The sequence below is a fragment of the Phocoena sinus genome, chromosome 1, assembly GCF_008692025.1.
Source record: "Phocoena sinus isolate mPhoSin1 chromosome 1, mPhoSin1.pri, whole genome shotgun sequence".
Classification (NCBI taxonomy): Eukaryota; Metazoa; Chordata; class Mammalia; order Artiodactyla; family Phocoenidae; genus Phocoena; species Phocoena sinus.
This window is the reverse complement of record NC_045763.1, coordinates 36536159-36563984: the sequence shown is the minus strand read 5'-3', so window position 1 is coordinate 36563984 and position 27826 is coordinate 36536159. Positions and strand designations below refer to the sequence as shown.

The following is a 27826-nucleotide window of genomic DNA, read 5'->3' as shown; positions in this document are numbered from 1 at the left end:
CGGCTGATGTCATTTTGAATAGAGTCTCCAGGTTCTCACAGTTGGATCTGAGGGCTGCATCTGGAGCCCAGTGTCCAGAGTGCTGGAGGTGGGGTGCCTTTCTTGGGTGGGGTAGGACCCACGGCTAGTGGGTTAGCCTTTGAGGTCACTTTGTCTTATAGACTCTATTGGATTTCCTGTTTTAAGACTCCGTACCTGGTACATGGGTGCTCAACTTGTTCTCTCCTCCCTTTCTTCAGGCTCCCGGGCCAGTGCCAGTACTTGGGCTTGCCAGTGGCAGATTACTTCAAGCAGTGGATTAATCTGAAAAAGGTACTGTGTCTGAGTCCCGCTCCATCCTTCCTCTGGTTCTCCTTTGCCTCAGACCACCCCCCTCTCTTGCTTTCTTTTCTCATTGCTGTTTTCATCTTGTTGTTCTCATCTCTTTTCTTTTCTTCTCTTTTCTCAATACCCTTCCCTAGCTAATGTGTGCTGGAAGGTTGTGGTTACTTCTGGGAGTGGGGAGCTGCTTGGGGGACCAGGCTGCTGGGTGGAGTTTGACACTGCCCTCCTTGGTGTTAACCCAGATGTGCAGAGAAGTCCCGATTAAGGGTAGTTTCCAGGTTCTTGCTTGGAGCTCTACCTCCGGGCTGAGCTGCATTGCCTCTGGGAGGGAAGTGGTCCTAGCTCAGCCTCTGGGAAAGTATCATGAGTGATCATGAGTGTGACCTCTGAGCCTCCTGACTGGCCCTGGTATCTCCTTCAGGTTGGGAGGTAGAGTTGGTTCAGGCGGGCTTTGGTCCTGTCTAGCCCCAGCCGAGCTTGCTCATGTGAGAAGGGCTGTGGACACTAGAGCCCACTTCCCTTTGAGCATGGGGGAAGAGACTGGCACTCATGTAGCACTAAGCACCTGGAGAGTGGGCGCTGAGGCTGTGGGCTGGGCGGGACCCCGTGTAGCTAGGAAAGTGGGCCTGGCAGAGAATGAATCACCCAGAAAACTGTACTCTCCTAGTGTGTGCTGTCCTTCCTAGGTAAGCACAAGAAGGGAGGTGTAGGAATAGACGCTGCAGACCCCTGCTCTGATAGGATCCTGGCTCTAGGAGGCCCAGGCCACTAGGGAGACTGACTCCCATTCATCCCTGTGATGTAAGGGCAACAGACCTGGGGCAGCCCCAGGAACCCCATGCCGTTCAGTGCCTCCCAGGAAGCTGAGCAAAGGGAGAACACACCAGAGGTCAGAGTAGTGGCTCCCGGGGGGCCCAGAGAAGGGAGAGGTCGTTGGAGGCTCCGGCTGGTATCGTGGGGATTTGGGTCTTGAACTGGGCATTCAAGGGAGGTGGGATTTGAATCTGAGGAGGAGAGGGGGCTTCGGGGCAGGGGGAGCAGCCTGCCTTTGGTGTGTGTGAGGGCTGGAGCTAAGCGAGCATTTGGAGGAGCACTGGAAGACAATGACCTTGGACTTTGTTCCGTACGTCTCAGGGCAGCCGCTGTCTGTGGCAGTGTTTGTGAACTCCTTTGCTTTTCCCTGGTGTACGGGTCCTTTGCCCTCTGGCTTGTCTGTGCTTCGACCCCTCCCCACCTCTCCCGATGATCTCCCTTGCAGCTGAACAACAGCTGCTTACTACCTCCCAGCTTTGGCTGAGGAGGCCAGGCTCTGTCCTGCCTTCAGGCCTTGGCCTATAGCCTTCCCTCTGAAGTGCCCCCAGTCATCTTCATCGGGCTTATTCCCTCTCCTTGACGATTCAGCTCAGGTCTCACCTCCACTGAGAAGCTTTGCAGTCGAACTCTTGCCTTGAGGCTCCTTGCCACTCTGGATATCAGTGATCTTCGAGGGTTGAAACTGAGTCTGTGTGTTTCCTTGCAGACGTGTCCATCCGAAGCACAAAGACTGAGTCTGGTTCCTCTCTGTGTCCCCGGTGGCCAGATCAAGGCTAGGTGCAGAGTGTGTGCTCAGTGAACAATTGCTGGCTGGCTGACTGATCTCTGAGAGCTGGCTCCAGAGAGGCCCTCTCACGCGGGCCTTGGCAGGGCTACGCGTGCGGATGTGGCCAGGCCTGTGCTCCTGGAAGACGGCGTGCCAGCTGTCAGAGTGCATCTGAGGCGGCTTGCTGGCCTCGGCAAATGCAATGTGAAGGCCCCACCAAGCGAGGCAGGCGCTGACCATGAACAATTGCTCTGTGAAGTTCACTAGACTTTTTGGTGTATGGATAACTCCCTGCCTCTAGCTTCTTTGGCAGAGAGGCAGGAAAGCAGCCGACCCGTGTGATAACATTGCCACTCGGGACTACCTCGGTGCTGCTGGCAGTGGAGGCGGCTGTGCTGAGCCTGCTCAGCTTGCTTGTCTGCCAGACTGTGCTGAGCCATGGAGCGGGGAGTGGGTACCAGGGGAAACTGAGGTCTCTGTGATCGCCTCTTGGGAGGTAGACTGAGCAGGTCTAGGAAAAACCAGAGGTCTCACCCCTTCCTCTCTGCCCTGCAGCCACATGGTGTTCCAGCTGTGCTTAAGGGCCCAGCAGGAAAGATGACTGAACTCCAGTCCTTGCCAGCAGCCATGCAAGACAGGGAGGCTGCAGGGCCCCAGAGGTCCAGGCACATGGCAATCTTTCTGATCTTAATACTGCGTGACTTAGTGCAGGTTGCACAAAGATTCCTGCACCCTTTAAAAGAGCAATGATAAAAGCTAAGCCGGAGAGGCCATTTCCAGGGTTGTGGGAGTACCATGTAAAAGCCTCATTCCTGCCTTCTGTCCCCACGTGGGACCAGGCCCTGGCTGTCTACAGGCTCCTCTCCCATCCTTGATCTTACTTTGTCCTACCCCCTTCCCTTCCTGTCCTCTCCTCTCAACCCCCCAGCAGGGCTTTGCCCCATGAAAAGAATGGGGAGGGTCCTGGTCTGCTTGGCCACCTAGACGTGCTGAGTGAGTACCTGGGACTGAGGTAACAACGGTCTGCACTGACTGACTAAGGCCTCCAGTCTGAGAAGAGGCAGAATGTTATCTTTCAGCTGCCCTTTCCTGTCCAGAGGCGGTGTGGGCTGCGTCAGGGAAGGACAACTTTTCTAGGGCCAGGTTTCCACATCTCCCGTCTCCACCTACTTTCCTTGTAGCAGAGAGGCGCAAGCCAGTGTTTGCTGACATTTGGAATGTCATTGAATGATCTATACTCTCATTGAACTGTCAGCTTAGAGAGGACTTGGGGCCCTGCTTCCAGCGGCTTCCAGGAGGTCAGAGCTGTCACTGAGGGGCCAGAAGAGTACACACACACACACACACACACACACACACACACACACAAATATACATGCGTACCCATGTGAATGAATACACTCAAGCGAGCATATCCAAAATTGTGTGTATGTATCCATACTTGGATACATGTGTATACACGTATTCACCTGCAGAAATATCTGAAAATATACACAGACACGAATGTGTTTATATATACATATTCATAAAATGTAAGGGCACATGCACATATATAAACATACACATCTGCATCAATAAGCAAAATATTTTTGAGCGCCTTTCATGTTCCAGGTACTGTGCTGGGCCCTGGGGATATAACAGAAGAGATGGATGTTAAACAAACAATTTCAATTGTGTTATAACACTAAAAAGTTCAGACTCATGGAATCACATCACAAGGGGACCTGACTTAGTGGGGTGGAGGGAGGAAGGGAGTCTAAGCTGAGACCTGAGGGATGAGCAGGAATTGGCTAAGCAGAGAACCACACGTGGCAAGGCCCTGGGGTGAAGAGAAGCCTGGCAGCTTCATGAAAGTAGAATGTAAGTTCTCTGGGGGCCAAAGAACTTGTCTCTTCTATTTACTCTTCTGTCTTCATCACTTTGCATAGTTCCTGGCACACAGTAGATGTTTAATCATTATTTGTTGAATGAGTGACTACCTGGAGCACAGTGAAAGTGGGGAAGAGAGAAGGCTGACATAAGATGAAACTGGAGGGGAGTCTGTAGACCAGACTTTAGATTTTGATCTTTATCCTTAGGGCGAGGGGAAGCAATTAAAGGGTACTGAACATAGGAGAGGCATCATCTGATTTGCATTTTGAAAAAAGTCCCTCTGGCTGCAGTGTAGAGAGAGCTAGGAGTAGACATAGGGGACCAGTACTGGTTTTTCTTGATGGGGCTATAGTTGGCGTGTTGGGACGGGGCACATCATCATGTGGGCAACATTGCTGAACTTGCAGCATCCCCAGTCCCTGTTCATTGAAACCAGTAGTGCACCTCTCCAGGTCACCGTGACAGCTAAAAATGCCACCTCCCCCTCGACAGACACATACTTTTCCCGTGGCCTGGATGTTGTGGGAGTGGAGGTACCGTCCCTGGTTGAGAACCAGAGAATTGGACCATTCCAAGTGAAAGATTATAGCTACTGGGATTAAATTGTTAGCAGTGGAAATGCAGAGAAATGGACTGAATCTGGAGTGTTAAATGGTATAGTCAGTTCTGCTGTGATGCTACATATACCTCCCCCCAAATCACCATGCTGTGGAAAGCTGTGCAATAAAAATGGGGTTAGGTGCACCGCACTCAAACCTCGTCAGCGACACATGAAAAAAGATGCGAATCTAATAAAGTAAAAATTATGGGTAGCATGATTTTACACGTATTAAAGGGTTAAGAAATACATAAGTACTACGATAAATATGGCATTTTACCTTGAAAAAAACTTGAAGTCTGCTTGTGGAAGTGGGCATGAGAAGGGTTGTAGCTTGTGAGTTATTGTGAAGAGGCGGAAAGAGAATTATCTGAAATCAGAGATTGTAATCAGATGGTTGTGGCTTGTAGCACATGTGGTGATCCAGGTAGCTGGTATATGTTTGAGGTGTACGCATGTGTCATTTTGTTTATTCTTACACAGCTCTGTTCAGCTGGGTGTAACTTCCTGTGTTTATCTTGTATCGCTTAAGGACACAGTCTCACACGAATGCACAATGTGCGTTATGCTAAATCGTTCCCTGATACTTCAGTTGCCCTGGAACAAATTTGCTCTTTCAAATGAGTGTTACAGCAGAATTGACTGTACAATAGATAGGAAATGGTGACTGACTGGCTGTGAGGGTTGAGGATGAAGGAGAAGACCATCGTGACTCCCAAGGTTTATGATGTAAGCAACTGGGAGAGTTGGAATGCATTTACTGAGATAATGGAAGGAGGAGAAGTTTGGGGATTGGAAGAGAAGGTGAATTCAGTGTGGGACATGTTGAGTTTAGATGGCTTTGAGACATTCTTGTGAAGCTGTTGAGAAAGTATTTAAATATATAGATCTGGGGCTCAGGGATAAGGTCAGGGTAAGAGATAACAGATTTGGGGGCATTATTGGTATGTGAATGATAATTGAAGCCATGGGAATGGCATGAATAAGATGAGAAGAAAAGAGAGAACACTGGGAAATACCAATGTCTGATACATAGAGGAGGAAGAGTCAGAACTAGAGAAGGAGGAGGAGTGGTCACTAGTAGTAATAGTAATATTTCTTATTTAATGATTGCATTTCATGCGCTAGATCTGTTGTGTCCAGTATAATTGCCATTAGCCACCTGTAGCAATAGAGCACTTGAAATGTGGCTGATATGACTGACAACAAATTCTAAATTTTATTTAATTTTAATTAATTTAAACGAAAGTTAAAAACTTTCAGGAAGAACTTTTCAGTATATTTAGAACACACTGGATTGGTAAATCTGTATTTTCAACTGTTAATTGTTTAAAGTCTCAATACAGATCAGGTATCTCTGATGAAGATTTAGCATCTCAATTGAGGTGTGTCATAAGTGTAAATTACACACTTAAGTATGAAAAAATACAAAATACCTCATTAATAATTTTTTTATACTGAGTCCCTGTTGAGATGGTAATCTTTGGCTATACCAAATTAAATAAAACATATTCTTAAAATTAATTTCATCTGTTTCTTATTACTTGAGCTGGGCATTCAATTCATAAATTGCTTATGTGGCTCACGTTATGTTTGCGTTGGACAGTGCTGTGCCAGACACTGCACTCATTATCTAACCCATTATCTAAGCTTCACAGCCCTGCACAGTAGTTACTATTATTCTTTGCATTTTAAGGTTGAGAAAACTGAGGCACAGAGTGATGACGAAATTTGCTCAGTGTCTTACATGGCAGAGCTAGAACTTAAGTTTAGTTTTGCCTGACTCTGTGCTCAAGAGAGTAAACGGTAAAAAAGAGAGGGTAAAAGAATGATAGAAGAAGAGGTAGACCAGGAGAGTGTGATGCCATAGACACCAAGAGTGTCTTCCAAAGAAAAGGACTGGTCTGCTCAGAGGGAGCCACATAACGTAAAGACTGAAATATGAGTGCCAGACCTGGGCTCAGGGACCTTGGTGACTCTGGTAAAACCTCTGGATGGCATGATAGGGATAGGAGCCAAGTTGGAGTGAACTGGGGAGTAAATGAGGAGACAGAAATTTTAACTTTTTCAGAAATGTGGTTTTGAAGGAGAGAGAAATGGTAAGGGCTGTGGTGGGGCAGCAGTGGAGTTGAGGCAGGTTTTGTGTTTTAAGGTGAAAGACATACGTGCTCGTTTGTATATTAGAGAAGGAAGGGTCGAAATATAGGAGTGAGAGAGGTCTCTGAGAAGGTGACAGGAGATGGTATGGAAAACCCAGGTTCTTGACACTAGCTGTCTTCAGGAGGACGGTCCCCTCTTCCGTCATTATGGGGTAAGGAGAGGTAGATGGGTGCACACAGATGCAGGTAGGCTTGTGCATTTGGTGATGACAAGTAGTAGTTCCCATCCAAGGCTTTTGTTTTTCTCTGTGAAGTATATCAGTCATTTGCTGATAACTAATAGAGGAGGGCTGGGAAGGCCTGCAGAAAGTGGAAAAGGATTGCTGTAGTTTTAGTAAAGAATAGCAATATGATCTTACTTGAGAAGTATAGTCGGATTTCTAGGCAGTGGTGCGGGTCCAGTTGACGTTGGTGACATTAATTCACAGTGGAACCTCTCTGTTCAGTTGTGTGGCTTTCCTTTAGCAAAGCTCAACTGCCTGGCTGTGGGCGTGCAGAAAGCAGACGTTTAGATTCATACACAGTAGAGATTTTCCCAAGGGGTGTGATGAAAGGAACAAAGGAGTTGAAGATATTGTCAAGACAGTGGTTGCCAAGATGGAATGTGGGATTTAAGCTGGATGTTGAGGGAAATGAAGACAGCAGGGGGCCTGACGGATATGGAAAAAGTAGAGAGGTCCCAGTAAGATGGGGAACAGGTATACCGGCTATAGTTAAGCATGCCAGATGAAAGGATAAGAGATTATGGTTGGAAAGTAGCATGTCTGAATTAGTGATTTCAGAGATGGGGCAGTTCTAAGTGTTGGCAGGCTCCAAGATGTGCCCATGGGGGTGGGTAGCTAAGATTAGGTGGAGGAGAATGTTAGTGTAAATAAGAGGTCAAGAAATGGGTAGGTCAAAAAGGATGTGAGTATATGGATATACACATGCACACATAGTATGTATATATTCGCTGCATACGCAGGACACATAGGTATAAATGTATGTATAAATGCATGCCTCCACATACACGATTCACGGACAGTCAGACCAAGCCATGCAAGTACGTGCACATACACTCACAAATGGTCTGGAATTCCCTCTGGTGCCTGGGCCTGTTTGGATGGGCTTTTGGGGAAGCAGGCAGGCAGCAGCCTTCGGAGGATTCTGAAGTCAGTCCTGGCAGACAGGGCTCAGCCAGCCATGCTCGGAAGTTGTAGGGTTGGAGGTCACCTAGGATTTGACAGACCCAGATGAACCAGGGTGTGAAGATTGCTGCTCCACTTTTCCTCTGCCATCTGTGCTATACGCCCTGCTACAATATCTGCGTGCCCTGAAGGGGATGATGGGGTTGGGACCAGCTGTGAAAGGAGAGGAGACCTTCTTGGGTCTCTCCAAGAAGCATTTCTGTCTCCCCCTCCCCTGGGAGCCGACAGCAGGAGAAACTGCTGAAGGGAGGGTTGGTGTCTACGACTGAGTACGACTTTTCCTGACCTTGGAGTGTTCAGAGTCCCACTCAGCGCAGTAATAAATTAAGGGCTTATGGAGGAATAAATTCTCAGCCTTAATGAAGTTCTTTGCTGGGGGCCATAGGCAGGTCAGCAGGTCGGGATGGTGCAGATTGGAGGCTCCAGCGAGTGGGCTGAGCTAGCTGGGAAGCCATCTGGACTGAAAGTGTCTGGAACTCTGCTGGTCAGGTCACTATTTTGGAGCTGTGGGGATAGAGCTGCTCAAGTGATAGGCAGCCCGACAGAGGCTGGGACTCTTCGTACAGTGGTGGCTGCACGGTGCCTGCCGCAGAGCCCCTTGATTGGGGCTATTTGGAAAAAACAAGAACAAAACAAAAATGAAAACCAAGAGAGGTTTGAAGATGTAGGGGCCCTGCCAGGTGTTTGTTTTGTGTTTATTTTGGATGGAGGAGGGCTTGCACTGAGACATGCTTCTGGACCACTCAGTGGTCAGGACGAGACTGGGGCTGTGGCGCAGGTCTTTGGCATCAACCAAAGTACAGAGCGTTGTCCGTGGGGCATTGGGCACGTGGGCTGCCATCTTGAGGGGAGCCAGCTCTGAGGCCAGGTAGATGAGGGCCTCTAACTGTCTTTGGGAAGAAATATGTACAAAGAGAACAGGACACAAAAGCACCAGGTATAAATGTGGGAGAGGCTGGAGCACAGGCACGGGACAAGGAGAGGCCGAGTGGGAGAGCAGCCCTGAGGGTTTGCCACTGGATTTGATGCTGAAACCCTGGGAGGGACCAGCTTGGGGGCTGGAGGCTTTGGATTGAAGAGCTGAAACTAGAACCTGGGCCTCAAGACTCCACGTCCTGAGCTCTTTCTCCTTTCATCCCATCCTCTGTAACATCTGCCCTTGAGAATGAGCTCTTGGGACGTAGTCCAGAGGTAGCAGAGGGACCAGTGCTATATTTGGAGTCGGGGCAGCTGGAGCTAGAGAGACTGTCTTCTTTCTTCTCATCTCCCTGCCCCCATGGTGTATAGTGCCCTGCCTGGGCTTTTCCTTTAAATATGTCTTACAGCTGTCTGAACTCTGAAATTTCTTTCACTCCTTCCCTCGCCTTGTTAACATGTGTTGCCTTTGGGGTAATCAGGGAAAAAATATTATGTCCTTTTACAATTACCGGGTTTTGGAATATTAAAATGTCTCGCTGCATCGGCACTGTTATGTTGATTGGTATTCTAACCTTTGACTAGCCCATAAAGCGTGCCGCTCCTGAAGCCAATATTGCAGGACTGAAATTTAATTCCGAAATGATTCCAGATAATAGGGAGACAGATAATATATGCATGAAGGATATTATGTTTGGACTAACTGCAGCAGGGCCAGGGCTGGGGAGCTGAATAATAGCCCAGAGTGAGTTATAATCTGTGGGACAGAAATGCCTTACTGTCAGGGCCAGGAGAAGAACTCTTAAATCAAAGGCACGGGAAAGGGTGTGATTCAGTGTGCTTGTTTTGACAGGAACAGCACCGGAGCCAAGAGGGTAGGTGTGGGAGGCTGTGGCCCATCCTTCCTCTTGAGCACGGTACCCAAGGCCTGGAGGATCTAGCTCATTGCAGCATCCCTATCTTCATATCTCCTGTCTCTCTAACATTCCAGCCATATCAAACTTCTCTCTGCTCTTCAAATAGACAGGGCACTTTCACTTCCCTTTGCTCATTCTGTTCCCTTTGCTCACCTCACCTTTCCCCTTTTAATGTGTTGGAAAAACTCCTGTTCATCCTTCAAAACCCTCTTCTGTGAAGCCTTCTCTGGTGTTCTCCCACTTCTGGTAGACATAGTTAATCACTTCCTTAGTATGGCTTCAGTACTTTGTAATGAGTATATCATGTGGTCTTGTAATCATCTGCTTACATGTTTGTGCTTCCTGCTAGACTGTGAGCTCCTTGAGGCCTGCTTACCACCCATCTCTGTATGTCCCGTGCTCAGCACTGGGCCTGGCACACACCGGGTATCAACAAGCATTCACTGAACGCATGCTGAGTATAAGGCTGGACTAATGAGCTCCAGAGTCCAGATGCCTATTCCCCTACCAGATTTCCCAGACAAATAGACTTAGACAAGGCAAGTAATCTATCTAAGGGCACATAGCCAGGAGGAGGTAAAGCTAGGATTCAAACCCACATAGGTGTTGTTCTTTTCCCCAGACTATGTATCCTAGGCAGGTGGACAGGGAAGGAGTTGGAGGCCAGGATAGGAAAGAGAAACTCACTTCCCTGACCCTTTCCTTCCTTCCTTCCTTCCTTCCTTCCTTCCTTCCTTCCTTCCTTCCTTCCACAGCTCAGGACTTGGGTCCTCTTTGCTGGAGACGGCATTACTTCTTAACATTCATGGGACTCAAGACCTGGAAAGGATTGTGCCTCCTGTTCCTGCTAATGACCTTTAGACAGTTATTCCACACAGAAGGCACTTCTCTATTGTGACTTTGTGACTAAGGATCAGGAAGGTACCTTGAGAAAGGTACTAAGTGTAGTTTTGGAGAGCTCTTAGGGAGGTAGGCAGACAGAGCACACGGGGCTCTTAGTAATATCAGAAAACTTATCAGACATTCCCTTCCCCCTTGAGCACTTGGTGGACCTTGTATTTTGGGTGTATAGTGATAAAAGTACATAATAAAAAAAAGCTACAATGAATTTGATTGGCTTTTAAATGAACTTGTATTTTCTTAATGACAATACTAGCTGCATAATCCTAGACAAATGGTGTGGCTGTATGTGACTCTTCCCCTTCACTCAGTCTTCAGATGATGCTTGATGTGATGTGGGATGTGGCTCACAGGCTAGAGACCGTTGGTGCAAGAGAAAGAGTTTTGGAGCCAGATGAGTCTGGCTCAAACGTATGACACTGCTACCAACTAGCTGTGTGATCTGGGGCAAGTTCCTTAACCTCTCTGAACCTATAAAAGGTGCCAATATCTGACACATAGACTCTGAAGTCCAGTAGGCTTGATTTAGAATCTTGATTCTGCACTTACTAGCTGTGAGGTTTTAGGAAATTCACTTAACTTCTTTCAGCCTCAGTATCAACCTCTGTAAAACAGGAAAAAGAATACCCACTCCGAGAGTTGTCCTGGGCATGAAGTGACAGCACTGTGCCTCTGCTGCTCCCTTGTCCTCGCGCTGACCACTGGAGACAAGATGACTAGGCTACAAGGGGAAAGGAGACAGGAGCTCAAGATAGACATATAAGCCTTTGTGGGCAGGAGCTAGGAAAAGGGGGTTCCTCCAGCAGAATGCAAGTGAGCACCAGGGAGGAGGAGCCAGATGCCACCCTGGACTAGCTTACCCTCAGCTGACACTGAGGAACAGAGCCCATCATCTCACGTCCTAGACTGCAGCCACCATCAGCGTGCCTGGCTGTCCAATAGAGTATGGAGTCACACTCACCTTCGGGCAATTCCTGGCTCTGCCATCTTGCTGCGTTATGACCTTGGAGAAGCCACTTACCTTCTCAGAACCTCAGTTTCCTCGTTTGTAAAATAGAGGTAATTAATAATAATAAACAGGTGCTGCTCTAAATGCCTTTTTATAAATTAGCTCAATCCTAAACAACTCTGAGATAAGTACTGTTATTAGCCAACTTACAGATGAGGAAACTGAGGTACAGAGGTTAAGTACCTTCCATAATGTTCAAGAGCTAGTGAGTGATGGAGTTACGCACCTGAATCTAGGGACCATGCCTGTAACTGATTTGCCCTGTTGCCTCCAGGGCAGAGGAGGGAGGAGTCATTTCACCTGGGGTGTGGGAGAGGCTGTCAACGAAGTTTCACTGAGGAAACTGTTGAGGTGAGCCTTGAAAGGTGAGTGAGTTTTTAGGAGTCAAATGGAAAGGGCATTCCAGGCAGAGGGAGCAGTGTGAACAAAGGCCTGGAGGGGAAGGAGCTTGCTGCATTGGGAAACTACAAACAGTAGTTTTCAGGTTTTGTAAGCTACTCATGTGGTCCAGCCGTGTGTATGCCTTTTAGCAGAGGAAAAGCAGAGAAGGCAAAAGCAAGTGAGCGCAGTAAGGAGCCGTTTCCTGATGTCTGGAGTGGAGCCAACCTAAGCTGCCTTCTAAGAATGGGGCAGTGGCTCCAGAAAACTGCCATGTTTACGTCCAGGGGAGGGAAGGAAGAGCCTGTGGGCCTGGTGGATAGCAGGGAGGGAAAGAGGCCACCATGACCTGTAGCATTATTGTCTGTGGACAGTCTGAGAATACTTGGCCAGAAGACCTCAGTATCCTTACAGTAACATGTAGGAAATTACAGAGTGAAGAATCAGTTAGGTCCTGGTTGCCGCACCTGTAGAAGAATGCTGGTACTTGGTGTGTGTCTGGGTAGGGGCGGGGGGCGGTGGCCTGGCACGGCCTCAACCGGGAGAGATGCTGCCTTGCTCTGTGTCCCTGGTGAGTGTGGCCACAAGGGGGAGGAGAGCGGGTGAGGAATCAGCTCAAGGCAGCTGGGATTCTTTCTTCCTCGGTGAGGTTCCCTGCAGCTGCTACAAAATCGACCTCTACCCTGGCGTTGCCTGCAGTGCCCTCCGTGGCAGGTCTTTACAACGAGGCCCACCCTGGGTCTGTGTGCCCCTCGCTGGCTGCTGCTCAGTCTATGTCCTGTCAAATGACACAACCTCTTCGTCCTGGTCCCACCATGAGCCGCCTCTGTCTCTCTCTTGTGTCCTTGAGGAAGTGAATTCTGAGCTCGCTCTGGAGCAGGAGAGAGTGCTTCTTCTGTCCTGGGTGTGTTTGGAGCCTGGATTTAAACCTCAGCATCCAGACTGCAGAGCCTATACTCTCACCCTCGGGCCAGGGGCTAGGGCCCAGTGGCCCACGGTCCGTGCCTTTTGGTTATTTTGTGGCCTGGTCTCTCCCTGTGCAGGACCATAAGCCACTTGAGGCAAGGGACCAGATTTGCTGCTTCTCTGAATCCACAGAATGAGGCAAGCAGAGGGGACCTCAAGAGGCTCTTAGAGGCATAGATACTATAGAAGAGCTGAGGGCCGTGTAGGGAAGAGGTGGACTTAGCAGCGTTCAGTGTGAAGTCTGAGAGAGCCAAGGGAACCCTTAGTTACTCTGCCTTCTCCCAGGTTCTGTTGTGTTTTGTTTTTTTCTTTCTTCCCTTTTTTTTTTCCTTTAAATTGTTGTTGTTGCTACTCTGGACCCTGGAAACTGGGAGGAGTTACAGAAAAGGAGAGAAAAGGGCAAAGAGACTTCCTTGAAGGGAGGAGGTACAGCCCTGCCTCCCATCTCCCACATTCCATGCAGACCACTCTGGAAAGGCAGGTTTGACCATGTCTGTAGGTATCAGCAATACAGCACCAACATATTGAGCCCCAGCTGGAGTCAACTTCTATGCTAGGTGCTTTCCGCAGCTACTCAGCAAGGCAAGGGCTATTGTCCCTATTTTATGGGTGCTGAAATAGAGGCTCAGAGGCATTAAGAAGCTTGCCCAAGGCCACATGACCAGGATGTAAATCCAGGTTCTCGCCTTCTATGGCTTCCTTCTTGTCACTTGTCCCATAGCAGATACTACCTGAAGGCAGTTCCTCTGGTCTGGCCTGGGCTGGAGGCCTGGGCAAACACACACCGGCCATTACTAGTTGTATGGCCAGTGAAGCAGTGGCTGGGGAAGGACAGGGATTGGCCTCACGCTCCAGTTGTCTTGGGAATGACATCTATTTAATGGGAATCTGTCGGTGTGTAAGAGAGTGCGCCCATGTGAACATGCATGTCTATATGTGTTTAAAGATGTGTATCCCGTATCTCTCCCTGCGGGGAGGCTTGTGTCTGTGCATACTCAGGTGTGGGCATGTGCCCACACATGGGAATGTGGGGAGGGTGTAGGTGTGGGCTCTGTGGTCTGACTCCACCTGGAGGTGTGCAGATGCAGGCCTTGTCTCTAGAGGACAGCATGGTGCAATACAAAGAACCCTGGACTGAACTCGAAGCTGGAAGATAAAGGCATGGACTCTGGTGTTGGGTCACTTGCCCTTTCTAAGGCCTCGGTTTCCTCATCTAACAAATAAGGAAGCTGAGTGAGGTGATCTTTCTTGTGGTCTCTTCTGCCTTTGCCATTCTGAGATCATTCATTGTACCTGAGGTTTCCTCTTTCTGCTCCCAGCAAAAAATGTGATGGATGCAAGGAAAGACAGATAAGTCCCTCTTTGACCCTTACTTATTTTGATCTCTAACCTTGGGGCTACTCCTTTACCCCACTGGGAAATGTTGCGGGTCCAGGGAAGGCAAGGCATTGCCTGGCATCAAGTCAGGAGAGCTGGGGGCTCAGGTGTTGGGGAGGAGTTTGGACAGATGGCATCTGTCACAGTTTGGGGTGACCTGGACTGGAGCTGAATGCCATTGAGGCTTTGGGCTTTTCCATAAGAATATGGGGTGAGAAGCTTGTCTCCCTGCTTCTACAGGGGGTGAAGGGGGGCCTCTCAGTACCCTAAAGGTGGGGTGCAGCCCAGGCCCTTCCTCTGGCCTTTGACCCCTTTGTTGATTGTCTTGGCAGACGTGGAGTGACGGCCAGATAGAGACCAGGAGAAGTAGCTGGATGTGTGTTCACATTCATATGGGACTGTGCTGGGTCAATCAAGGTCTTTCTGTGAGCTCACCTGGCCTGCTGTCAGCTCTCTTGAGGGAAGAGGGTTTTAGGGTTGAGTGCTTTAATCTTCCCTGGCTGACTCCTCAGAGCTGATCTGGTGGTTCCTAGAGATGGGATCTTTTGTCTCAGTCTTCAGGTGGAATTGGAGCAGGCTTTGGTCTATTCTGTTCCATTAATTAGCCATCAGTTCCCTGCAATTTTGAATTTGGCTGGGTCACTAGAGGAGGAATGGGCACTGTGTGGACTCAGTGGGGTCCACTGAGGGAGGGGAGGCCTACAGTGCTGGTGAGGGCTTCTGTCTCTGTTGGTTGGGCTTAGGTCAGCCTGGACCTAGGCCCCAGGTAGCAAGTGACCTGTGCTCTGCCTGGGCCAGCACGTCTCAGTTAACATCTCACTCAATACCATTCCTCAACGAAGCCCTGTGTATCAGGGCATGTAGACTTGGAGATGAATCAGGTCTGGTCTCCACCTGTACAGAGCTCCCCACCTAGCAAGGAAGATGGGTGGGTCAAGGTAGATGGGGAAAAATACAGTAGAGGTAATAAGTGCGGTGATAGGAATATGTGTACGGTATGTGTGGGTGCCTTTTTAAAAAATAATTTATTTCGAATTCGCCTCTGTACTGAGTTGGAATTTACAAGAGAAGGAGTCAGTGTAATCATGACCATATGCTCATGTGTCTCCTTGCCTGTGCAACTCGGTAAGCTCAGGGCTACCTGGATGAGTGAGCCCCTGCTGCAGCCAGGCCTGTGACCTCTTCAAGGGCATTAAAGCAGGGCCCTTGAGAGACCCTCGGCTACCCTACTTGGAAAAGAGGAGTGGCCTTCCTGGGGAGATGAGGTCCAGGCTAGCTGCTCAGGAAGTGCTTGTGTGTGGGCGTGGGCAGGTGTGCTTGTGAGTGTGCACAGGCATGAGCCCAAATGTGCATATGGCAGCAGCCAGTGGTCTGTCCTCAGCCCCACAGCCAGGTCTTAACCGTGCTAGGCTTGGGCTTGGCCCCTACTTGGCTGCAAGCAGGAGGGCAGGCTGCCGGCAGATCCCAGGGCAGCCCTGAGGCCTCCCCAGTGGTGTGTTTGCCGTGCCTAATTACCCGGCAGTTGTTTAACTATGCAAGCTGCATGCCTGCCTTTATTGCGCTGTGATTGCCGAGCTGCCTATGGGGAGTGTCATAAAAAGATACAAAATGCCCATTATCTGTCTGACGCCCTCCTCCTGGACTGTGGGTGTTTGTGTTTTATTTTATATTTATGGCTCGAGGGAAGCTCTGCAGGAAGGAGAGGGAGGGAAGGAAAGGGAGGGGAGGGGAGGCCTACAGGAATTGGGGGTTGGGAGACTGAGGAGCCCCCTTCTTACTGTGGTCAGCCATGAGCTGAAGGGCCCTCCCGACCAGAGGGGAGATGTGGAAATGGCAGCTGTCCAGGGCCAGGACAGGGTGCTCAGGAGATAAGGCCCAGATCTTCCCCTCCTCCTCCACCTGCAAGTCCCAAGTTTCTGTTTCCACCCTACCGGTGCTAGGTTCCCTGCGTGGAGGCCTGGTCCAGGGCAGTCTGTAGAGGGTTCTGAGAATGCGCTGTGGGAACAATCTCATCCCTGCTCAGTTCTCTACTGGCTTTGATGACTCGGATTGCCTCCTGGCACACCATGGCTGGCTTTGGGACAAACACCGTGGGCACCACCCCCTGCTCCTGAAGGCTTCCACCCCTACAGCTTCGGCTTCCCTTTCCTCGCCAACCACAGTGAAGTGTTCAGGCTACTTCTCTCCAAGATTCACTGGCTCTTAGGGAAACCTCCTAGACCAGGAGAGGGAAGGGAATTAATATTGATTTCAGCACCTGCCCTGTGCCAAACAGAACCTGTGTAAGGCACTGAGGCAGAGATCAGACAGGGGCCCTACTGTTGAAGAGCTCACACTATGTAACCAGAGTGCCAGCTTCACAGTAGGTGTTCAATAAACATTTGTCAAATGGGATTGCATTCAACATAGCCATTCATTCATTCATTTTATTTTCATTCAGTAAATGGCTATTGAGCACCTACTGGGCCAGGCACTCTGCCAAGCAATGGGGATAAAATAGTGAGCAAAATCCCAGCCCTTGCTGGTTATTTGAGTTTATTGGAAGAGGAATTTAAGGATTTTAAATCCTGGATATCTGACTCCAAAACCATGTCCTTGCAACTGTGACGTGTTATTTCCCATACCTGAACCATCAAACCCCAAGCTGTCCTGTACTGATCATCTAACTTCTCTACTTGAAAAATCTTGATGTCACTGAATGAAGTACAAGCTCTCTGGCCTGTTCTTTGAGACCCCCAAAGTGCCTCCCCAACTCTACCAAGATAGCCTGTGTGTACACTTCCAGACCTTATTCACATTGGTTCCATTTGCATGAATGTCCTTTGCTTTATTCCTGCCCAGTGAGCTCCTGCTTATCCTTCAAGACCTAACTCCTTTAAAAGTGTCCCCTGTGAAGACTTTCCCCCTTTCCCATTGGGAACTTCCTCTGTCTTCAGACACCTGTATCAAGTGCCTGCAGAGCATGTGGGCACCGTGCTAGAGCTTTCCCTGGCTCTGTTCACCGCTGGTGAGCCTGCACTTCTTCTGTCATACTGCAGGTGTGAAAAAAGCTTTATTGAGATATAATTCACATACCATACAATTCACCCATTTAAAGTGTTTCAATTCATTGTTTCTTGGTATCTTCACAGGGTTGTGCAACCATCTTCACCATCTAAGTTTAGAACATTTTTGTCACCCCTAAAATACAGCAGTCACTTCCCATTTCCCCTCAAACACCCAAGCCCTAAACAACCACTAATCTACTTTCATCTCTATAAATTTGCCTATTCTTGCAATTCTGGGAATTTCTTATATGTGGCCTTCTGTTTCTGGCTTCTTTCACTTAGCATAATTTTCAGGGTTCATCCATGTTGTACCATGAATCATCACTTCATTTCTCGTTATTGTGAATAATATTCCATTGTATGGATATACCACATTCTTTTAAATTTTATTTTTATTTATTTTTGGCTGCGTTGGGTCTTCGTTGCTGTGCGCGGGCTTTCTCTAGTTGCGGTGAGCGGGGGCTACTCTTGGTTGCAGTTCGCAGGCTTCTCATTGCAGTGGCTTATCTTGGTGCGGAGCACAGGCTCTAGGCTCATGGGCTTCAATAGTTGTGTGTGGGCTCAGTAGTTGTGGCTCGTGGGCTCTAGAGCACAGGCTCAGTAGTTGTGGCTCGTGGGCTTAGTTGCTCCGCGGCATGTGGGATCTTCCCAGACCAGGGCTCAAACCTGTGTCCCCTGCATTGGCAGGTGGGTTCTTAACCCCTGCGCCACCAGGGAAGTCCCCACGTTTTATTTATGTGCTCATCAGTTGATGGACATTTAAGCTGTTTCCACTTTATGGCTATTAAATAATGCTGCTATGAACATTCGTGTTACAAGTTTGTTTTATTGTTTTTGTTTTGCAGACAGAAAGCTGCTTGTCTGTCTCCTAGTAGATTGTGAGCTCCTGAGAGTAAGGGTCATTTCTATACTGTTCCTTGCTGTATCCCCAACACTTAGCCTATGGTTAGCACCCAGTAAATGTCAGTAAGTGAATACATCCATGCTTTCTAATTCTCTTTTCCCCTCAGGATATAATAGCAAATTGTAGGGACCTGTTTTAATCCCATAACCCACTCTGCTTGGGTATAACTGTATACACATATCTGCCACCCATGCTGAAGCATAAGTTGATGCGTCAGTGTCCTGGACCATGTCCTTTTCATTCCACTGTTGGCCTTTCTCGTGTAAGTCCTTCACCCAACAACAGGTGATCTGAGACACTGAGTTGCCCCCATGATGGCAGATACCTCTGACTAACTTGACGCTGAGGCAGAGACCAAATCCACCCTCCCCTCTTCTCCTGAGGAGGGGCCCTGCCTTGTTTTATGCACAGAGGGCTGAATCTGTGGGAGGACCCTGGAGGGAGTGTGGGGCTGGGTGGCCTCCTGGCTCTAGGCCACGCTGGCTTTGTGAAAGCTCCAGGTGCCTGGACCTCTGAGGAGGAGGAGAGGCTGCCCCTGCCCTTCCAGTCAGTAGCTCATATGAACCAAGTCTTTGGAAGAAAAGGAATTTCTAGAACCAACAGCCCCTAAGAGATGAGTAAAACCAATATTTCTCTTTTCTTTGTACTTGGTGATCACCCTAATAGTTTGAGCCCATAATTAGAATTGAGCTTTATTAGGCTAATTAGGAGGTAGGAATGATGGCAGGAGGGCATGTGGAGATGCATCAGCATGGTGGGCAGTAAATTTAGGGTTTTAAGAGGTTTCTTCCGTAATCAGGTGGTCTGGAAGGCTGCAGGGTGGCTGGGCCCCTCCCCTCCCTCCCTTCTACTCTCATCACTGCTTGAAGTGGCCTTCACACTTTGCCGTCCTTGTCCTCGATGCTGCCAGTGGCACTGGGATATGGGGCCTCCGGAGGGAGGGAGGAGACCCCACCCGGAGCTTCATTGCCTATGCACGCGCCGTCCAGCCTGGCGGCACGATTACCTTGCTGAGAAATCCGTCCAGGCGCTGGGCTGCTGATAGCAATCATTGATTAAGAGGGTAATTGTCCTGAAAATTCAGATTGATCAGAAGGCAGAAATGATAACTTGTGTAACTGTGTTTAAAGCCACGTCCTGTCAATAGAAGAGACTGAGACGTATCGCGCCAAGAGGGGGGGCAGAACGGATGGGTGTGTGCAGGCGGCCGGGCGCTGCCATCCTTCTCTCAGGGCTGAGCAGGATGTTTCCTGTCAGTAACCTGGACTATTGGAGATTCAATCACTTTTATCTCCCCCCTCTCTCAATCCAAATGCCTTTTCATATTAGGAAATTAGAATCGGCCCTGCTCATGCAAGATTTATTAGCTCTGCTGAGCAGTCGCACTGAAGAGTAAATGATTTTGCTTTGCTGGGGCTTTTTACACATTAGGACCCAACTTCTTCCCTGCTCTGTGCCACCGGCTGCCTCGAAGAGTGGGCTCTAGAACCAGGCACTCAGAGAGTGAGCTTTTAAAGTCTGGTTTGGGGGGAGAGCATCACTCGGGTCTGGCTTCTCGACCTGCCAGAGATCCTGTTGTGTCTGGCTGACTTTCTTCTGTCTGACCTCCGACAGGTCCCTTACTGAGGTCTAGGTTGGCTCTCTGCTGCAGGCGCCAAGCCTCCTGAGGGGATGAGGTTCAGCCCTGAGTTGGATGGCCTGGTGGAGGCATACCTTGGGGGAGGCCCTGAGACTGTGTATTGGGTAAAGGCAGAGGATAGAGGGGCCGCCGTGACTTCTCTTCCTAGGGCCTGGGACTGTCCCACTGTCAGGGGTAGGGCATCTTTCTGAGCCCCTGGGGAAGCTGATTAGAGCAAGTTTAGGGGGTGTCTGGGCCTGCTGGCTGCCTGTGTCTAGAAGGCTGCAGGCCTGACTGGCTGAGGCTCTCTGATCTGCCAGCAGTGTGGGCTCTTAGGTAAGGAAGGGCCTCTGGGCTCCATGCTTCTGGAGCTCTGCTGTGACCTTGGCCTCGGAGGAAGTGTGGGCCTGTGTGCCAGCTGGACCTAGCCTGTCCTAGAGCCCAGGGTACCGCTGGGCTAGGCTGATTGTAGGGAGGACCATTCTCCTTCAGTGAGACTGTATCATTCTCTCTCCTTCTTGCCCTCGCTCTTCAGCCCCCTACCTCCTTGGGTCACTTGGACCCGTGGACAAATGTCAGTCACTGTCACTATTTCAGCCTTCCCTATTGTAGGTGTCTGATCCTGGAGGCCTGGTAGAGTAGGTGACCGTGTGGACAGTCCTTCTGATATGGGGCTGAGGGAAGGTTAACAGAACTTCTGGATTTTTGGTGGATGGGATATGATCCCTACTTTGCTCTTTGACTTGGCCCTATGAAGCCTCCTTTTCTCTGGACTTTCCCCAGGCAGAGGTATAACTGGGCAAACCTGAGAGTTGGGACTGGAAGTGATGGGGCCCCCAGGAGTGAATGGTGGGAGTAGGTAGCAGCCATTTTGATCCAAAAGGAGGGCTGTGTTTTGGGACAGAGGGTAGAGGGAGGCTTTTTGGAGGAAAGTATCTGGCAGGTGTCTGCAAGATATTCCCTAGGAGGGATCTGCCTCTCAACAGATCACAAGGCCACCAGCTTTCTACTGAGGGTCTGCTTTGGGTCTTTCCTGTCCACTACCAGACTCCGTCCTTGGAGAAGCCTTGACTTTCTTGGAAGGCTCTTCCTACTAGGCTAGATTGGGCAGGGCAGGCGTTCCTTCTGCATACGTGCACCCCACCTCCCGCCATGAGGGTCTGCTGAAGAAGAGAGTGGTCCAGGGAGCTTGGTGCAGCCCCGCCTCCCTCCACTCTGATGGACTGTGAAGGGAGTGGGTGCACAAGGCTGAGAGCTTCCCCATGCGGAGTGCTTCTGCCTCTGCCTCTGAGCTAGGCTTGCCAGTTGCCTAGGAATACTTTGCAGTCCAGAGGGAGGGTCGAGCCTTGTTTGGCTTAGTCTTCTGCTAGGGCTAGTTCGGGCAAAGTCGAGAAAGAATGGAAGTGCCGTGGGCAGCTTGGACCTGGGACTAGAGAACTCAGAAGACAGACTCCCAGTGGAGTGAGGGAGACAGATAGTTGCTGCAGGGTAATGTGAATGCTGTTGCCTTTCAGAGCCCCGAAGAGGGAGTGCCTGAATCCTCCTGGAAGAGCTCAGCCGGGCATCCAGAGGGGGCCCCTTGAACTGAGTCTGAGAGGAGGATGGGAAGTATGCTGTGGAGACAAGTCTGGGCAAAGCATGTGGGCAGGGAGAACAAGAAGCATCACAGGTCAGTTGTGTTAGGCCTAGGGCTGGGGCCCAGTGGGGTTTATTGTCCCTGGCACACTTCTCCATCACAATTTGGAGGTATGGGCCACACCTTCATTTTCGCAAGCTTGAGAGGTGCCTACTTTCACCATCTAGCTGAGCTGCTAGCAGCTGAGGGCCTTGGATTGGACCAGCTAGAGCCTTAGGTTGGAACGATGTGCAGCACAGAGCCTTCAGGGACGGGCCCCAAGCCCCCTCTCTGCTCTGTTCCCTCTCCTCTTCTGCCTAAAGAGCAGGGAAGGGACAGGGGTTTGTGCTAAGGGAACAGTTCTGGCAAAGCTTTAGGCCAGCTCGCTCCGCCCCTTTCTAAGCCCCTGCGCAGCCCTGTCTCGCGCCCAGACCCAGCCCTGCCACCAGGGGCCCGATTGGTTCCCTGGGCCTGGTAGGGAGGCTGGGAGGAGACCGGGAAGCCAGGAGACTCATTTTCACTGGAATTTGACCTAAAGCAGGATTGGAAGGGAAGAAAAGAATTTGAACAAAAGTGCAGGCAGGAAGGAGCTGTTAACGAGCCTTTCTTTCTCTTGGGGACGGAGCACAGTGCATAGCGGGGCGCAGCCGCCGCTCTCCTTGTGGCTCTCTGAGACCGCTGCAGTCTCTGGCCGCTGCCTGCTCTCGCTCGCTCTCCTTTTTTCCCTCTCCTCTTTCTCGGCTCTCTCTATTATGGGGACTTGCTCCAGCTCTTTCTCTCTCTTCTGTCTCTCCTTTTGTTCTCTCTTTGTCTATTTATCACACTGTGAAGGTTGAAAGAGATGTTATTAATCTGGGAGAATGAAGGCAGGATTAGTGGTATGAATCGGATTTTGAGAGGTGTAATGATAGAAAGACTCGCTCGGCTGGCGGCCTGCGTGAGCTTGATAAATGGGGAGCACTCCAGACTGACTCGCGCCTTCCTCCGCGCTGTGCGCCCTGCCCGCTGGGGCGTGCCGCGCTCTCAGATCTGCCAGCCAGCCCACCCCGCTCCTACCTGAACCAGAGCAAAAAGCCAAGGGTAAAGCAGACACAAATATCTCCCATCGCACTTGGAGACATCATTGCTTTCAGCACCCTTTTCAAGTGGAGGCCTGTTGAGTTCTCAAAGGACTGTGGGCAGAGGGAGTGGGGACCCAGACTTCTGTCTGCTTCTAGGACCTGTGCGGGTGGAGCTTCCCTCCTGCCCCTGAAATGGATGTCAGAGGTTGGAAGTGATGAGACAGCCCCTAGACTAGTCAAGTAAGAGTACCAGACCGTATGTAATAGGTTATTAAGCAAAGTGCTGTTGGGAGAACTGTGGTATTAACTGTGGAGGTCAGGGTGGGACGTGGAGGAAGGAGGAAGAAAAATCAGGAAGGACTTCCTGAAGGTGGTGTCCTGGCAGACAGGATTTGGAGAGGGTAGAGGAAGGCTAGTGTTCCAGGTGGGAAAATAGCATAAGCAAAGACTGGGGGACAGCAATAAGCCTGACCCTTATGGGAGGCTGAGGAGCCTCAGAACTGGTGAATTTCAGACCAGGAAGGGACCTAAGAAATCAAGTCATTAAGCAACACCCCCCCGCCCTTTAAGTTTTTAAAGTATAGTTGATTTACAGTGTTGTGTTTGTTTCAGGTGTTCAGCAAGGTGATTCAGTTTTATATATATGTATATATATATATATATATTCTTTTTCAGATTCTTTTCCTTTATAGGTTATTACAAGATAGTGAATATAGTTTCCTGTGCTAAACAGTAGGTCCTTGTTGTTTATCTATTTTATATACAGTAGTGTGTATCTGTTAATCCCAAACTCCTAATTTATCCCTCTCCCCCACCCCCCAGTCCCGTGTTTTCCAAAAACAGGCCTGGAGACTGGAGTTGCCATTTCCTGAATGATTTTCTATTCCAGTCCTGTTCCGTGTTCTAAAGGTGCCCCTTCCCTTATCCTTGGACGATACAGTGAACCTTTCCCCCTTCTCTCCTTAGTGGCTTTAGTCACAGCCTATCAACCTTCATCTTTGCAACCGGAAGACCCTGGCTTAGGTCCACTGCTGCTCAGGGTCCTCCTAACACTCCTGCCCCCCGCCCAATCTGCAGTCTGTGTGGGGAGTGCTGTCTGCCCCAGCCTGCTGCGGATTGTGTGCTGAGGAGAGGACTAGGGGCAGCACTCCCCATGCTGGGCTCCAGTTGCCTCGGGCCCGAGCACTGTCCTCCTTTCTGTCTCTACTGCAGTCCTCTCTATCGCAGTGATCAGGCACTTACTGACATCTGCTTCCTTGCAAAGGACTGTGAGTTCCATGAGGACAGGGTCTACGTGTGATTCACTTGAGTTTCCAGGGTCGGGCAGACCTTCAGTAAATGTGTGAATCTTACAATGAACCAATGAGGTCAGTTGCTCTCTTGCAGTTTCTTTCTCTCCTTCTAGATAAAAAAAAATGGTCCCCGGATGCCAGGCCTCTCTACTCTTGGGAATAGGGATGGGTAGGTGTGCAAAGGAACTAACTTTTGATGCTGGTGGAGCACCCAAGATCGCATAGCACGGCAGTGGTAGATACTTGGATGGCTTCCCATTGCCTCAGGAAACAGTACAAAACCCTCATCATGTCCTATGAGGCCCTGGATTTTCCTGCCTTCCTCATTATCCTCATCTCATGCTGGCTTTCTGTGCTCCAGGGACACTAGCATTGACTTGATTCCTTCCAAGTGCTGTTTGCCTAAAGGCCTTAGCACGTGTCATTCCCCTGTTGCCTTCCTGTCAGTCAGTTTCTGCTGACCTGTCCTCAGAGTTCCCCAGCTAGGTCAGATTCCCCTCTTCCATCCTATAAACAGCCCACCTTTCTTCTTTGAGCCCTTATGATAACTTAATGATTATTTATGTTGCTATTTATTTAACATGGGCTTTCTCTAATAGACTGGAAGCTCTCTGAGGACAGTACTGTGTCTGTATTGCTACAAGTACACATATGGCCTGGCATATAATAGGCTCATAGTAATGTTTGTTGTGACTAAGTTGGTGTGAGCCTGAAGTCCACACTGTTTCATCGTGTCACATCCGGGTAAAGTGAAGGTGGAGATGACAATGGGAGGGACAGAGGCCAGGATGTTGGGTGTGCCCAGAGAGAAGTCTCTTTCGGCCTTAGCTCTGGACGCTCTAGTGTTCAGCCGTCCCGTCTCTCAGCCTTCCTTGTTTCCGTCCAAACATCAGAGAAGAGAAGGGCCTCGTTGACCCTAAAGGCTTATTCTCTTCCTGGGTGAGCTTATCCACTCCTGCAGTTTCCTGTGCCACCCATGTGCTTTCCTAGGACTTTCTTGTCTCAGCTCAGACCCCTGGAACTGAGCTCCTGGCCTGCATATCCACCTTTTGCAACCACCCCACCTTGGATGTTCCATTGAAAGCCATCTTGGTCCTTCTCAGTTATTCCCCCTCTAAGGCTGGTTTCTCCCTTGGGGCTCTTGTAGGATCTCAGTCCCCCACCATGTGTGAGTTGACATGTCTCTCCTACTAGTTTGGAAGCTCCTTTTTTCTCTTTTTTAACTCTTTATTGAACTTGTTACAATATTGCTTCTGTTTTATGTTTTGGTGTTTTGGCCGCAAGGCATGTGGGATCTTAGCTCCCCAGCCAGGGATCGGACCTGCACCTCCTGCATTGGAAGGCGAAGGCTTCAGCACTGGACCGCCAGGGACGTCCCTAGCTTGGAAGGCAGCGAGCTGCCTAGTGTGCTTTATCCCCAGCACTGGGCACAGAGCTTGGCACATGGATTTGCTCATTAAGTGTGTGTTACATGAGCAAGCCAACATAGAGGGAGGGAGGTCTGGGATGAAGGTTTGAGCACCCTTCCCATTTTCCTAGGGAGAAAGAAGTGACGGTGTGTGTGCTGGGTGCCAGCACGTACCTCCCTTCGTTTCTGAGGGCTGGGTGGCCGTGATGGTGGTGTCACATGCTCAGTGAAGGCTTATATTTTAATTTGGAAAGGACTTTAGAAACTTAAAGTGCTTTGCCTAAGTGCTGACTGCTATTAGTGTCTCCTTTTTATTAGGAAAAAGGACATGATTTTTCTCTTTCATCTTCAGGCCTGTCCAACTTCTGAGAGTCAAACTTAGCAAAATGCCTGCCCCTCACTGAGGACTAGTTACATGCCAAGTTCAAAGCTTTGGACTTGAAACACAAAATTCTGCTTTGCAGACTGGTTTCTGACACCCCTGAGGGGATTAGTCCTGACAGCTCAGTATCAGGAAGGGGGTGGGAGAGACAGGGTCATTTGACATAGTTCAGGCTGCAGTCCCAAGCCCCTCCCTTCTCCATATAGGCCTGGGTGGGAGGACATAAGAACTTGGACCATCTGGGGGGATGGGAGAACAGCTCCAGTGGTTATCAGAAATCCACTTGTCACGTGGTAGTCAGGGCCAAACTTCAGAGGGAGAATTGGGGAGGAATGGCCCCAAGAAGAATTGGATCTGTTCAGCTCAGGGATGATAGGATTGAGAGGCAGAGACATCACAGCTGCTGGACTTGGTGATGTTAAGAGCTGCCAACACAAAGGGCTAGGTCAAGGGAGGGAGTATGTGTAGCAATAGTAGGAGGAATTCTGGTCTAGGAGGCCATGAGGCAGGAACTTGCCTTGTGCCCTACAAGCACCTTTGAGGGCCTTGCTGGTTTGAAGGAAAGGTAACAAACACCCCTCCCCATGGAGAAGATTTGGCGCTGCAATGGCAGGAGGTCTGGCAGGCCCAGCTGCCTTGTTGTTGGCCCTCTCTGTGTGGCCTTTGCCCCAGGCTCTTTCCTGAGCAGCCACAAGACAGACAGCACCCTGGTCGCAGTCTGGCCTATGTCTGTCAGCCCCGGATACTGAAGGCTGTGCCCATGGCTGAGGTACTGGGAGGTGGGAGCTCTGGCCCATCTTGCTAGTGCCCTGCAGTTCCCATCTCCTAATCGGGCCCTAATCTGGGGGAGCTAGGGCGGGGGTGGGGTGGGGGGAGTACCTTGAGCCTTCTGCCTTAACTGAATTTCCATACCTCCTGTTGTTAATTATAGAGATGTAATAATGCGATTAGTGCACGATTAAAAAAAATCCCTGATATGATTATCATGGATTTAATATCACATGATATATCATTATATCGTTATGCAGTGACAGATGTAATTGAAATACACTTATTGGAGCCGGGGGTGGTGTTTCATTCAATCCCCAGCACCCCGGGGAGGAAAGGGCTGGCTCAAAAGAAGCAATGGGAGAAGAAATTGTAATGAAAACAAAGAAAACCCACAATGTAGCCCTCACTCTGGGCAGCTGGCTCAGACTGACCTGCTGCCTTGACTCTGTGGCGGTGCACGTGGAGCCCCAGCCAGACCAGCCTCCTCTGTGGAGGCTCAGACGGCACGGCTCAGGGTCCTGCTCCTTATCTGGTTCTCTCCCCAGAAACCTCAGTGTCCCCAAGTCCACTGTGACTCAGCAGTGAAGCAAGGGCTCTGGGAACATGATGAAGATTGCTCTACCCAAAAATAGACTCAGGACCCAAGGGACCAAACTGTGCTGGCAGCTGTCTTCCAAATGTTGTGGGTCCTGGACCTGTGGCACAGCCCCTGCCTTTGCTGTGGTGATGGTCCCACGCACTAGAGGCAGCTGTCCTGTTGTAGGCAGTGAGCAGGAAGGTTAAGTACACAGAGAAAATAACGATTCCACTCAAGCGCTGTTGATGGACAGAGGCGACAGCAGCTCTGGTGCCCCTGAAGTATGTTGGAAGCCAGGGAACACTGTGAACATGGAGAACTACCAGCTGGAGGTAGAAAGGATGGGTTTGTGTCACCTGATGGGAGTGTCCGTCCTTTTGCTGCTGTAGCCGTGCTGGCCAGGTCTCCGCTGGCCCGAGGAATGGAGTCAAGACCACCCATAAGACCAAAGAGCTCAGAAAAGGAGAAGGGAGACAGGGACAGTCTCCCCTTCTTTCCTAACCCAGGCACCTGAGCCCCCAGTTCCAAGGATGGCTGGGGGTCGGGTGGGATTGCTGTTCCGCTGGGCAGGATCAACAGTGGTTCCTGAAGGAGACTGAATAGGACTGGCAGGAGCAGCAACTCTGAAAACCAGGCCTTTCTGCCTGGCGGGATTATATCCAGAGAGGTGCTTTCTTGCCCTTCCCTCAAAGGAGGCCGTTCAGAGAGAGCAGATACAGCCCCACCCAGCATCATGGGGCTGTAAACAAATCTAATAATACAGATGCTATTCAGAGTCTGGGTGGGTTTAAGGAAGGGACAAGTCAGGAAAGGCCTGGTGATGGAAGATACTTTTGAATTGAGTGTTGAAAGAAGAGTATGTGTTCATTAGGGGAAAAAAGTGGGAGAAGGCAGAGGGCATCCTGGGTAGGCTGAAGGAATTGCTCGAGTAGAGTCTTGGGGGCATGAAACAGCAATCTCAGGACTTGGT

At 49.9% G+C, this 27826-nt stretch overlaps 1 protein-coding gene across 11 annotated transcripts in view; it reads left to right on the top strand.

Moving 5' to 3' along the window:
- The window catches only part of ERI3 (ERI1 exoribonuclease family member 3), a 129227-nt gene that overhangs the window by 67861 nt on the left and 33540 nt on the right, over window positions 1-27826 (top strand). For all 11 annotated transcript variants that reach the window (XM_032654180.1, XM_032654153.1, XM_032654121.1 and 8 more), the window contains one exon: window positions 240-312. In XM_032654180.1, the coding sequence (XP_032510071.1) occupies window positions 240-312 (73 nt within the window). The remainder of the gene's footprint in view (window positions 1-239; window positions 313-27826) is intronic.